The 13,946-nt window shown below is 47.9% G+C and overlaps 2 protein-coding genes across 2 annotated transcripts in view; both read left to right on the forward strand.

The window, feature by feature from the left end:
• Positions 1 to 202: 202 nt before the first annotated feature.
• On the forward strand, positions 203 to 2,641 carry LOC133440561 (ribonuclease P protein subunit p25-like protein). The gene is made up of 2 exons (XM_061717876.1): positions 203 to 292; positions 1,571 to 2,641. Exon 2 carries the CDS (start codon positions 1,571 to 1,573, stop codon positions 2,249 to 2,251), a length of 681 nt encoding a protein of 226 aa, XP_061573860.1. The 5' UTR covers positions 203 to 292; the 3' UTR covers positions 2,252 to 2,641.
• A 2,306-nt stretch (positions 2,642 to 4,947) lies between these two features.
• Positions 4,948 to 13,946, forward strand: part of LOC133440539 (gamma-aminobutyric acid type B receptor subunit 2-like) — a 38,012-nt gene continuing 29,013 nt past the window's right edge. The window contains exons 1-4 of the mRNA XM_061717829.1: positions 4,948 to 5,411; positions 11,518 to 11,655; positions 12,132 to 12,290; positions 13,469 to 13,576. Of these exons, the coding sequence (XP_061573813.1) occupies positions 5,139 to 5,411; positions 11,518 to 11,655; positions 12,132 to 12,290; positions 13,469 to 13,576 (678 nt within the window). The 5' untranslated portion in view covers positions 4,948 to 5,138. The remainder of the gene's footprint in view (positions 5,412 to 11,517; positions 11,656 to 12,131; positions 12,291 to 13,468; positions 13,577 to 13,946) is intronic.

A 13,946-nucleotide genomic window follows, 5' to 3' on the forward strand; every position in this document is an offset into this window, starting at 1 on the left:
CACCTCTAATAATATATGAATAAAGAATAAATACAACATTTTGTGCAGGTTTTGTCAAAGCTCCTCTGATTTATCCACATTTATCAGCAGTTTGGAGTTGTGACGTGACGTTGTGAGTTAAAGTGGCTAACTGAAGAACGGACCACAACCGGCCCCTAAAGAACTACAGGAAGCGTCAGTTCCCGTCAGTTTGCGACAGATCCCGTCGCTTTACGGAAGCGCCGTCCGCCGTCTCCGCGGACAGAAACAGAAACATGTGCAGATTTCTCCTCCTGGCGGCGTTTTAACTCAGGTATGAAGACAGAACTCGTATTTGAGGAGACTCCTGGGAGCGGGTGGTGGGTTTAAATCCCGGAGACCGGCGGGTTCGAGCGGGTTTTATCCCTGCGAGGTGTTTCCGGGACCGTTAGCTTGTAGCTTAGCAGCGGCTACCTGAACACGTGGTCAGATCCCACTTCCGGGTTACGGATAATAACAAATATCTACTGAAAGATAGTAGAATAATAACATATATCTGCTGAAAAACTAGAATAATAACATATATCTGCTGAAAAACAGTAGAATAATAACAGATATCTGCTGAAAAACTAGAATAATAACAAATATCTACTGAAAGATAGTAGAATAATAACAGATATCTGCTGAAAAACTAGAATAATAACAAATATCTGCTGAAAAACAGTAGAATAATAACAAATATCTGCTGAAAAACTAGAATAATAACAAATATCTGTTGAAAAACTAGAATAATAACAGATATCTGCTGAAAAACAGTAGAATAATAACATATATCTGCTGAAAAACTAGAATAATAACAAATATCTACTGAAAGATAGTAGAATAATAACAGATATCTGCTGAAAAACTAGAATAATAACAAATATCTGCTGAAAAACAGTAGAATAATAACAAATATCTGCTGAAAAACTAGAATAATAACAGATTTCTGCTGAAAAACTAGAATAATAACAAATATCTGTTGAAAAACTAGAATAATAACAGATATCTGCTGAAAAACTAGAATAATAACAAATATCTGCTGAAAAACAGTAGAATAATAAGATATATCTGCTTAAAAACAGTAGAATAATAAGATATATCTGCTTAAAAACAGTAGAATAATAACAAATATCTGCTGAAAAACTAGAATAATAACAAATATCTGCTGAAAAACAGTAGAATAATAACAAATATCTGCTGAAAAACTAGAATAATAACAGATTTCTGCTGAAAAACTAGAATAATAACAAATATCTGTTGAAAAACTAGAATAATAACAGATATCTGCTGAAAAACTAGAATAATAACAAATATCTGCTGAAAAACAGTAGAATAATAACAAATATCTGCTGAAAAACTAGAATAATAACAAATATCTGCTGAAAAACTAGAATAATAACAGATATCTGCTGAAAAACTAGAATAATAACAAATATCTGTTGAAAAACTAGAATAATAACAGATATCTGCTGAAAAACAGTAGAATAATAACAAATATCTGCTGAAAACAGCAGAATAATAACTGATATCTGCTTAAAGACAGTAGAATAATAACTGATCTGTGTTCCAGATGGAGAACTACGTGAGAACCCGGGTGGAGGAGCAGCCGCCCCCCTGCCCCTTCACAGGCCTGGGGCCCGACACGCCGGAGGTTCGAGTCCGGGACGGCAGCAAGATCCGGAACCTGCTGCGCTTCGCCCTGAGCCGGCTGGAGGCCGAGCCCCGGCCCGGGTCCGAGGAGGATCCGGTCCAGCCCGGGGACCCCCCGGTCCCGGCCCGGCCCCCGGCGGAGGCCCGCCCCCCCTGCAGCCACCTGGTGTTCACGGCCAGCGGCCGCGGCGTGTCCAAGGCCGTCACCTGCGCGGAGATCGTGAAGCGGCGGGTGAAGGGCCTGCACCAGCTGACCCGGGTCCAGTACGGGACCGTGGTGGAGGTCTGGGACCCGCTGGAGCCCGCCGGCACCGGCGCCGGCCTGGACAGCCTGACGGTCCGGAGGAACCAGCCCACCGTCTGGATCCTGCTGTCCCGGGACCCGCTGGACCGCAGCCAGCCCGGCTACCAGGCCCCGGGCCGCTACGACGGCCTGTGGGCCCCCGGCCCGGGCCCGGGCCCCGGTACCGGCAGGGAGGAGGCCGGGTCTGCCGGGCCCAGGCCCGGTCACCGCAGGAAGAGGGGGGGAGGGGGAGGACGGGGGAAGGGCCCGGCTCGCCCCGCGGGGCGGCCCAGGGAGGCCCTGAAGGGACAGAACTGAGACTCTTACTGGACCTAGACCTGGACCTGGACCCGGACCTGGTTCTGGTTCTGGTTCTGGTTCTGGTTCTGGTTCTGGTTCTGGACCCGGACCTGGACCTGGACCTGGTTCTGGTTCTGGTTCTTTCCAGTCCAACACTCTTCAAATCCTCTGTTTTTGTTCTGAACTCTGATCTGATGCAGATCTTCTTCCTGCTCCACCTTTTGTTTTTTCTTTAATATTTTTAAATCATAATTTCTGAGCTTCCCTTTTGCTAATTTGAGTCTTAGATGCTGATTTTTCTTTAAAAACGTGCCGGATTAAGGAGTCAGGACTTCAGGTGTCTCCGGTACAAACGTGTAAAAAGTTCTCTGACGTCATGAAAGAAATAAAGGTTTTGTTTCTGAAACAGTTTCTGGTTCCTGGTTTCTAATCTACAACCTTCTGAGTGATATTTACCAAAAATGCCATAACATCTCATAAGTAACATCCCATAAGTTCTTCTTCCGGCTCTCGGTGAAGGCGGACGCTTCTCTGCTCCTCTCCCTCCCTATCTGCCCTGCTGCTGCTTTTGTCCTGTCTCGTCTTCAGAGTCTGTTCTTTTCACTCCTCCCAAACTCTACAATCATGGAATTGATTAACTGGTCTCTCAGCACAATTGACCACATTTTTGCAACCAGAAGTCAGGGGGTAAGGGAGCCCTCCTGCCCCGATGGGATGTTTTTTACTGGATACACAATGGATTCCTGGAAACATTGGAAACCGTTGTGTTTGGTGATTCTGTCTGTCGAGGACGTTGAAGATGCTTCATAATTGGATTTATGATAGCAGGATTTCTCCTGATCGGAGGAGGGGGATTCCTGTTGTACCGACAAACGCGTAAGTCGTCGACAGCTGTTCTGGCTCTTTCAGAGCTGCCGGACGTGGCTGAAGGATCAAGCAAGGTGATCAACACTCAGACTTTAACGCTGGGGGAGCAAAGCCGTAAGCTGGATGTGATTCTCTAAAGGCGCTGACACACCAAGCCGAAAATCGGCCGTCGGGCCGTCAGTGAGCGTCGGGCCGCGTCGGTCGGGCTAGTTTCCCCGGTGTGTCCCGTCGGGAGCTTTTCAGCCGATTCCACATGTTGAATCGGCGTCGGCCGTCGGTCAAACAGCTCACTCTGTGATTGGCTGTTCAGGTAGCGAATCAGTGCACGAGAAGAGAAACGGAAGTGACGAAAGTAAACAAACGGCGAAGGATAAGAGGACCATGGATGTATTATATTAGAAGAGGATCAGAATCAGCCTGTTAAGAAATTTGATTGGATGTTTGGGGGATCAGAAGAGCCGCCGGCCCCGGGGCCCCCGGGACCAGCAGCAGCTGTTACCATGGTAACAGCAGCAGCAGCTGTTACCATGGTAACAGCAGCAGCTCACGGCCGGGGGGACAGACGTGTGGAGAATTACCGCCGGCTGAAATAAATCATTTAGGAAGATAAATGTTGGTTTAATAGATGAAATCTAACAGTTGTAGCTGTCACGTTAGTTTGTCTGAATATAAAGTGAAGCTTCATGTTTTTACTAGATAGATAGAACTGTATTCATCTATCTAGTAAAAAAAGAAAACATGAAGCTTCACTTTATATTCAGACCAAACTACAGACAAAACAAAGTTACAACTGTCAGATATATATATATATATATATATATATATATATATATATATATATATATATATATATATATATATATAATCTCCAGTACTGGAGTTGTAAAAGAAAATCAGGGGGGATGGTGGATTTGATCATATGGGGACAGATAATTTGTGCTGATTCCAAATAATATAATATATTACAAATAATAGCAGTGACCAAAACAGCTGCAGAAATACTGCAGGAATGACATAGCAGCAGTTAAATGCATCACTGGAAAAAACAACAATTTTCACCTGTTTCAAGTAGATTTTCACTTAAAATAAGTAGAAAAATCTGACAGTAGTTATTTTGCTTGTAATAAGAAGATATATCTTGTTCCATTGGCAGATTTTTCTACTTATTTCAAGTGAAAATTTACTTGAAACAGGTGAAAATGGTCAAATAAGTTATTTTTCTGGTGATGACTCTAAATGTTGAAATAGCAGTAAAACCACATTCATTGATGAAATGACATAAGGGATGGAAAGGAGGGACGATTTTGACCGTATGTATATATATATACATATATATATATATATATATATATATGTATATATATATATATATATATATATATATATATATATATACGTATGTGCTAGACTTACCGCTCACACACACAATGATAAATACACCTTCCTCTATAGTCAACCCCTTCCCCGGCCCCCCCTCTTATCAACCCCCCCAACAGTCTCCGGGTTTCGAGCGCCACGGAGGCCGCGGCGATCACCTGGATGAACTGTGCCGGGACCCCCCAGCCCCCCATACATTCCATTGGTAACATCCAACAAGTTACATCCCATAAGTAACATCACAGAACTAGGGCCATAACTAACATGGTTGTGTCCAGGTTGTGTTGCAGGTTCGACTCCCAGGACTCGTATTCCACTAACCTGCCTCGTGTCGGGGGCGGGGCCTCCTGACGTCCCGCTGAGATCCTGATCCCTTTATCTCCTGGACTCTGCTGCCCCGAAGAGGATTAGAGTCCTGCAGGATCAGGGTGTCAGAGACCTGCAGGAGGACCAGCAGGAGGACCAGAGACCCACAGAGTCCTGCAGGAGGACCAGAGACCTGCAGAGTCCTGCAGGAGGACCAGAGACCTGCAGAGTCCTGCAGGAGGACCAGACCAGCAGAGACCTGCAAGAGGACCAGAGACCTGCAGGAGGACCAGATACCTGCAGGATCAGGGAACCAGAGACCAGCAGGAGGACCGTGAGAGACCAGCAGGACCAGATGGCCCCCCCTGGACGGGTCCCGGGGGTCTTGGTCCTGCTCCTGGTCTCCTGGCTGGCCGTGGGCCCGGCGGCGCCGGCTCTGGTCCGGCACCCTCTGCCGGTGCTGTGGATGATGCCAGCGGGGTCCGGGTCTGGGTCTGGGACGGAGAACCGGACCGGGGACCAGGTCTGGGACCAGGTCTCGGGGGTCCGGCTGGCCCTGCAGGACCTGGAGAAGCAGCCGCCGCCGCTGGGGAGCTACGAGCTGCAGCTGCAGCCGCTGGAGACGCAGGTCGGTTCAGACGGCTTCTGTTCCTTCATGTAGTCTGGTGGCCCCCCAGTAGCCCCAGTAGCCCCCAGTAGCCCCCAGTAGCCCCAGTAGCCCCCAGTAGCCCCCCAGTAACCCCTAATAGCCCCCCAGTAGCCCCAGTAGCCCCCAGTAGCCCCCCAGTAACCCCTAATAGCCCCCCAGTAGCCCCAGTAGCCCCCAGTAGCCCCCCAGTAACCCCTAATAGCCCCCCAGTAGCCCCAGTAGCCCCCAGTAGCCCCCCAGTAACCCCTAATAGCCCCCCAGTAGCCCCAGTAGCCCCCAGTAGCCCCCCAGTAACCCCTAATAGCCCCCCAGTAGCCCCAGTAGCCCCCAGTAGCCCCCCAGTAACCCCTAATAGCCCCCCTGGTAGACCAGTAGCCCCCCAGTGAGTTTATAGATTCATTCCTTCTGTGTTTTTACGTGACCCTTGAACCCCGGGAGCTTCAGGCGTCGGCGGCTCCGAGGTTAGAGTCGCCACCCGTCCCTTATAATACAGAATTGTTACGTAATTGGGAATTAAAAGTTGTGTTCCGTTTTGAACCAACAGAACGCAGTTTATTCATTATTTCACATGAACAACAAACTAACAATAATAAACTAAATAAAGGACAGGATACATTAAAGACAGCAACATGTTGGTTCTCTGTTATTTATTGATGTAATAATATACAGGTGGAGGTCGGAAAATGTGAATTTATTGCAAAACTTAATTCGTAGTAAATTCAGCTAAAGGTGAAACAAATATATTATTTTCGACTACATGCAAAGTGAGATATTTCCAGCCTTTATTTGTTATGATTTTGGTGATTATGGCTCCCAGTTTATGAAAACCCCAAATAAAAAATCTAAAAAAATTAGAATATTTTATGAAATCAATAAACAATTCAATCATCAAAATTATAACAAATAAAGGTTAAACATATCGTGCTTTGCATGTAATGAGACTATGTAATATATTAGTTTCCCCTTTTAAGTTTAATTATTGAAATAAATTCACACCATATTCTAATTTTCCGACCTTCACCTGTAGCTAATATTTATATTTACTATAGCAGCATAGGAGGCTAGTTTAGTTATATGGTTGTCTGTCTGTACAGTCATGCAAGTTCAACTATAATAAAGCACTTTAAACTTTAAATCAAAGCATTTTGTTTTTTCATATAAAATAAATACATTTCTATTCAATTTAGTAGTTTTGGGGATGTCCCTTTTTTTTGGCGCTTGCGCTGCTGAAATCAGGGAGAGGGGGGTTCAAATCCTTTAAGAGGATCTGAGCCGGTGCAGCGACCCGTTAAACCCCCACAAGGAAACTGCTCTGGGTAGAAAACCTTTGCAAAAACTCAAAATCTTACCAGGAATATTTGTCTTATTTCTAGAGTTTGTTGCACTTTATCCATTCATTGTTTTTATTGCTTTTATGTTTTTATACTGTGCTTTTAGACTTATTTATTCCTCTTATTTTGATTGCTTCCTTTGCACTTTGGTGCGAACATCCTAACCAATCTCATTGTGACCTGAGCACAATGACAGTAAAGTCTATTCTCCTTCTACTTAAAATATATATATGTATATATATATATATATATATATATATATATATATATATATATATATATATATATATATATATATATATATATATATATACATATATATATATATATATATATATATATATATATATATATATATATATATATATATATATATATATATATATATATATATATATATATATATATAATAATTAATATATATATACATATACTTATATATACCATGAACCTGTTCCCAGCAGGACTGGGGATCATCTAAGGTCAAAAGGTCAGGGTTCAGATTTCTCCATTTTCCAGGTTATACTATATGAAGTCTGTACTGACTGGGTCATGTGACCAGTTCTGGCTCAGTGTAATCAGTACAGCTGAGCTCTGGTTGCTAGGGGCAACAAGAACCTCGACATGAGGAAGGTTCCGGGTTGGCTGTGAGAAAACCCCAGATTTTGCCTTGTGACAAGTTCTCAAATAACTCTGATTTGTGAGAAAACTGTAGCTCCTAGCAGAAAAATAAAGACATCGTGAGAGACACAGAACCCGGCAGATTCTCACAATCTTAATTTTATTCAGATATTCCTTAAAATGTGTTAGTAACGGCAGTGCGAAAAGAAAGTGAGATTTTTTTAAAGAAAACTTTTGATTACATTACAGTCAATGGAGACAGAGGCAGGAATCCGCGCCACTTTTCCCACCCCGTTTAAATTTTTTGCATACCCTGCCTGTCAAAGTCACATTTTATGAATCCCAACATCTATGTCTACATTCTGACCAAAAATTATCTGTCCAGCTTTCACGGTTTGGCTGTGAGCTCGAGTTACAAATAAAAATTAAGGTCATTTTTTTACTCTTTCCCGCACTCTAGAAAATGACAGCTCCACTCTAGATTTGACAAAAAAGTGATTTCCAGTCCTCGCTTGAGTGCTCATATCTTGAAAAGTGTACATTTTAGGAAAAAAACGTTTGCTGTTTTTTACGTTTTCCCATCTGCTTTGAATGGGTTTTTGTGGCCTGTTTTTTGGGAATAACTTTGGGAAAAATGGGAATTTCAACACCAAAAGTCATAGCCCACTATTCCTGATCGAGCCACACGTTTTGATATATGATGCGCCTCGGTTGTCTGAAATCTGTAGGAGTAGCGAACCGAAATCTGTCCGGAAAATTAACAAGCAGATGAAGAAGAAGAAACGCACAACAATAGTGCCTCTGGTTGCGCCAAGAGGCACAAATAAAGAATAACAGGTGTGTTGTTTTCAGTGTGACTCCGCCCCCTCCTCATCCAGGTGTGTTTTCAGTGTGACTCCACCCCCTCCTCTCATCCAGGTGTGTTTTCAGTGTGACTCCGCCCCTCCTCTCATCCAGGTGTGTTTTCAGTGTGACTCCGCCTCTCCTCATCCAGGTGTGTTTTCAGTGTGACTCCGCCCCTCCTCTCATCCAGGTGTGTTTTCAGTGTGACTCCGCCCCTCCTCTCATCCAGGTGTGTTTTCAGTGTGACTCCGCCCCCTCCTCTCATCCAGGTGTGTTGTTTTCAGTGTGACTCCGCCCCCTCCTCTCATCCAGGTGTGTTGTTTTCAGTGTGACTCCGCCCCCTCCTCTCATCCAGGTGTGTTTTCAGTGTGACTCCGCCCCCTCCTCATCCAGGTGTGTTTTCAGTGTGACTCCGCCCCCTCCTCATCCAGGTGTGTTTTCAGTGTGACTCCACCCCCTCCTCTCATCCAGGTGTGTTTTCAGTGTGACTCCGCCCCCTCCTCTCATCCAGGTGTGTTTTCAGTGTGACTCCGCCTCTCCTCATCCAGGTGTGTTTTCAGTGTGACTCCGCCCCTCCTCTCATCCAGGTGTGTTTTCAGTGTGACTCCGCCCCTCCTCTCATCCAGGTGTGTTTTCAGTGTGACTCCGCCCCCTCCTCTCATCCAGGTGTGTTGTTTTCAGTGTGACTCCGCCCCCTCCTCTCATCCAGGTGTGTTGTTTTCAGTGTGACTCCGCCCCCTCCTCTCATCCAGGTGTGTTTTCAGTGTGACTCCGCCCCCTCCTCATCCAGGTGTGTTTTCAGTGTGACTCCGCCCCCTCCTCATCCAGGTGTGTTTTCAGTGTGACTCCACCCCCTCCTCTCATCCAGGTGTGTTTTCAGTGTGACTCCGCCCCCTCCTCTCATCCAGGTGTGTTTTCAGTGTGACTCCGCCCCCTCCTCATCCAGGTGTGTTTTCAGTGTGACTCCGCCCCCTCCTCTCATCCAGGTGTGTTTTCAGTGTGACTCCGCCCCTCCTCTCATCCAGGTGTGTTTTCAGTGTGACTCCGCCCCCTCCTCATCCAGGTGTGTTTTCAGTGTGACTCCGCCCCCTCCTCTCATCCAGGTGTGTTTTCAGTGTGACTCCGCCCCCTCCTCATCCAGGTGTGTTTTCAGTGTGACTCCGCCCCCTCCTCTCATCCAGGTGTGTTGTTTTCAGTGTGACTCCGCCCCCTCCTCTCATCCAGGTGTGTTTTCAGTGTGACTCCGCCCCCTCCTTTCATCCAGGTGTGTTTTCAGTGTGACTCCGCCCCTCCTCATCCAGGTGTGTTGTTTTCAGTGTGACTCCGCCCCTCCTCTCATCCAGGTGTGTTTTCAGTGTGACTCCGCCCCTCCTCTCATCCAGGTGTGTTTTCAGTGTGACTCCGCCCCCTCCTCTCATCCAGGTGTGTTGTTTTCAGTGTGACTCCGCCCCCTCCTCTCATCCAGGTGTGTTGTTTTCAGTGTGACTCCGCCCCTCCTCTCATCCAGGTGTGTTTTCAGTGTGACTCCGCCCCCTCCTCTCATCCAGGTGTGTTTTCAGTGTGACTCCGCCCCCTCCTCTCATCCAGGTGTGTTTTCAGTGTGACTCCGCCCCCTCCTCTCATCCAGGTGTGTTGTTTTCAGTGTGACTCCGCCCCCTCCTCTCATCCAGGTGTGTTTTCAGTGTGACTCCGCCCCCTCCTCTCATCCAGGTGTGTTTTCAGTGTGACTCCGCCCCTCCTCTCATCCAGGTGTGTTTTCAGTGTGACTCCGCCCCTCCTCATCCAGGTGTGTTGTTTTCAGTGTGACTCCGCCCCCTCCTCTCATCCAGGTGTGTTTTCAGTGTGACTCCGCCCCCTCCTCTCATCCAGGTGTGTTTTCAGTGTGACTCCGCCCCCTCCTCTCATCCAGGTGTGTTTTCAGTGTGACTCCGCCCCCTCCTCTCATCCAGGTGTGTTTTCAGTGTGACTCCGCCCCCTCCTCATCCAGGTGTGTTTTCAGTGTGACTCCGCCCCCTCCTCATCCAGGTGTGTTTTCAGTGTGACTCCGCCCCCTCCTCATCCAGGTGTGTTTTCAGTGTGACTCCGCCCCTCCTCATCCAGGTGTGTTGTTTTCAGTGTGACTCCGCCCCCTCCTTTCATCCAGGTGTGTTTTCAGTGTGACTCCGCCCCTCCTCATCCAGGTGTGTTGTTTTCAGTGTGACTCCGCCCCCTCCTCATCCAGGTGTGTTGTTTTCAGTGTGACTCCGCCCCTCCTCATCCAGGTGTGTTGTTTTCAGTGTGACTCCGCCCCCTCCTCTCATCCAGGTGTGTTGTTTTCAGTGTGACTCCGCCCCCTCCTCTCATCCAGGTGTGTTTTCAGTGTGACTCCGCCCCCTCCTCTCATCCAGGTGTGTTTTCAGTGTGACTCCGCCCCCTCCTTTCATCCAGGTGTGTTTTCAGTGTGACTCCGCCCCTCCTCATCCAGGTGTGTTTTCAGTGTGACTCCGCCCCCTCCTCTCATCCAGGTGTGTTGTTTTCAGTGTGACTCCGCCCCCTCCTCATCCAGGTGTGTTGTTTTCAGTGTGACTCCGCCCCCTCCTCTCATCCAGGTGTGTTGTTTTCAGTGTGACTCCGCCCCCTCCTCTCATCCAGGTGTGTTTTCAGTGTGACTCCGCCCCCTCCTCATCCAGGTGTGTTGTTTTCAGTGTGACTCCGCCCCCTCCTCTCATCCAGGTGTGTTTTCAGTGTGACTCCGCCCCCTCCTCTCATCCAGGTGTGTTTTCAGTGTGACTCCGCCCCCTCCTCATCCAGGTGTGTTTTCAGTGTGACTCCGCCCCCTCCTCTCATCCAGGTGTGTTTTCAGTGTGACTCCGCCCCCTCCTCTCATCCAGGTGTGTTTTCAGTGTGACTCCGCCCCCTCCTCTCATCCAGGTGTGTTTTCAGTGTGACTCCGCCCCCTCCTCTCATCCAGGTGTGTTTTCAGTGTGACTCCGCCCCCTCCTCATCCAGGTGTGTTGTTTTCAGTGTGACTCCGCCCCCTCCTCTCATCCAGGTGTGTTTTCAGTGTGACTCCGCCCCCTCCTCTCATCCAGGTGTGTTTTCAGTGTGACTCCGCCCCCTCCTCTCATCCAGGTGTGTTGTTTTCAGTGTGACTCCGCCCCCTCCTCTCATCCAGGTGTGTTTTCAGTGTGACTCCGCCCCCTCCTCTCATCCAGGTGTGTTTTCAGTGTGACTCCGCCCCCTCCTCATCCAGGTGTGTTGTTTTCAGTGTGACTCCGCCCCCTCCTCTCATCCAGGTGTGTTGTTTTCAGTGTGACTCCGCCCACGCCCTGAAGCTGCTGTTTGACTCCATGTGGGCGGGGCCTCGGTACCTGCTGCTGCTGGGGGGGGCGTGTCCGTCCGTCACGGCGCTGATCGCCCGCGCTCTGCCGGCCCTGCGGCTGGTGCAGGTGAGTAGCTCCGCCCCCTCCCTCACCTGTGACTCCGCCCCTCCCTCACCTGTGACTCCGCCCCTCCCTCACCTGTGACTCCGCCCCTCCCTCACCTGTGACTCCGCCCCTCCCTCACCTGTGACTCCGCCCCCTCCCTCACCTGAGTGCTGCCGTCCCACAGCAGGGGCGCCACCAGGGGGGGGACCAGTGGGGGCCAGGGCCCCCCCTACGGAAGAGATCAGGGCAGGAGAAAAATAAAATAATATTTTAGAGGAGGAAGATTTTTTTTTATTATGCACTTCACACCAAGTGGAAATGTCGACTTTATTGACAAATTTTCGACTTTATTCTTGAAATCGTACTTCAACATTAACTTCAACTTTTTTCTCGAAGTGCACAATAAAAAAAATCTTCCCCCCTCAAATATTTTTTTTTCTCCTGCCTGGCGCTAATGTGTCCAGCTGTCCTCACCTGTGTCTCACCTGTCCCCCCAGGTGTCCCCCGTCCCCCCCCCGTCCAACCGGAGACTCTACATGAACCAGTTCTTCACGGCTCCGTCCCCCCGGGTCCTCAACACGGTGCTGGTCCGGCTGCTGCAGCGCTACAGGTGGAGCCGGGTGGGGGTGCTGGAGGACGGACCGGGATTGGCCGAGGTGAGAGGGGCGGGGCTTATCAGGGGGCGGGGCTTAAATTGGGGCGGGGCTTATCCGGGGGCGTGGTCTACCTGCTGTTTTTAAATTTTTTATTCTCTTTTCTGCCATGTCTTGACTTTTTATCCCTTTCATCTCTTATCTTGATTGTATTATTTCTGTTTAATTATCAAACTGTAGCAGTTTGAGATTCTCAGTAATGTAAATTGCATTATAAACAAAATGTATTATTAGGGCCCAAGCACTTACAGTGCGAAGGCCCCTAATAATAAATGTATTGTATCTGTAGGAATTGTTGTTTTTTTCCTCGTTTTCCTTCTTCCTACAAAATTAGGGCCTTTTTTCCCCCTAAACGTGCCCCAAAAGTCACCAAATTTTGCACCAAGCCAGGCCTGGTGATAAATGTGATATTTAATGGTTTGCATTAATGGGCGTGGCCTAACGGCTCAACAGCGCCCCCTAGAAAACTTTGTGTCTCAAGCCCCACAATACGGTTTGACGTACATGCACGAAAATCACTACACACCTGTATCATGGCACAACTTAAAGAAAAGTCTCTTGGAGTCATGACTGAAACCCAACAGGAAGTCTGCTATTTTGAATTAATCGTGTAATTTATGGCATTTTCACGTGTCGTACTTTAACAAACTCCTCCTAGCAGGATCGCCCGTTCGACATAAAACTCGCTCAGGAGACACAAAAGACGTTAACCATGAAAAGTTATCAAAATTGTGAGTTTTCGTCAAATGGCGTGGCCGTGGCGCCGCATCAAACTTCAACGTTAAACAGGAAGTGATACTAGTAGCTGATTGGCCGATATTTGGTAGTTCCCACTTTCTGCCATAACTTTTGAATGGTTTGACATAAAGAGTCATGGGTGGTGTCATCAGACTCGGTTTTAAGTGCTTGACCTTTATTGCTGCGCGAGGGCCCGTTCATCGCTGCTTGCAGCTTTAATTATTATTATTATTACCCGGGGCCTTCCCCGAATCCTCGTGGTGAAACCGGCTACGATCAACATGTTTTCTACGGTTCTGCAGTTTTTACAGGATGTTTAGAAACCAGATTTAGTTAAAACCTTCAGGAGGAAAAGAAACGTAACCAAAATGCCCAACGGTGGTCTCGGGTTTCTGAACAAGACTCTGGTCTCTGGGGGTCTGATCTGGATCTGGTCTCTGCAGATGAAGAGGGACCTTGTCCGGCAGCTGCAGAGGGCCGACGTGGATCTGGGGGACACGGAGGGGTTTTCTGGGGACCAGGACGTCTGCGGGTCCCTGAGGAGACTGAAGGTACCGGGGACCGGGGGGACCGGGGGGGACCGGGGGGGGCCGGGGGGGACCGGGGGGGACCGGGGGGACTGGGGGGCCCATAGTTTTTTAGTGCGTTCGTGCGTTTTTTCGTACGTTTTTTTGTATGTTTTTTCGTGCGTTTTTTCGTACGTTTTTTCGTGCGTTTTTCATGCGTTTTTTCATGCGTTTTTTCATACGTTTTTGTACGTTCAGTGCTTCTCCCTGTCCTGCATGTTTTAGATGTTTCCATGCACCAACACACCTGATTCTAATTAAAGGTCCTCATTAGCCTCATTAGTCACCAAGGTCTGCACGGCTCTGTTGATGACACAGGTACTTTTATCACAGTGTGCTGAAGCAGGGTAGCACC

The sequence above is a fragment of the Cololabis saira genome, chromosome 3 (genome assembly GCF_033807715.1).
Source record: "Cololabis saira isolate AMF1-May2022 chromosome 3, fColSai1.1, whole genome shotgun sequence".
NCBI lineage: Eukaryota > Metazoa > Chordata > Actinopteri > Beloniformes > Belonidae > Cololabis > Cololabis saira.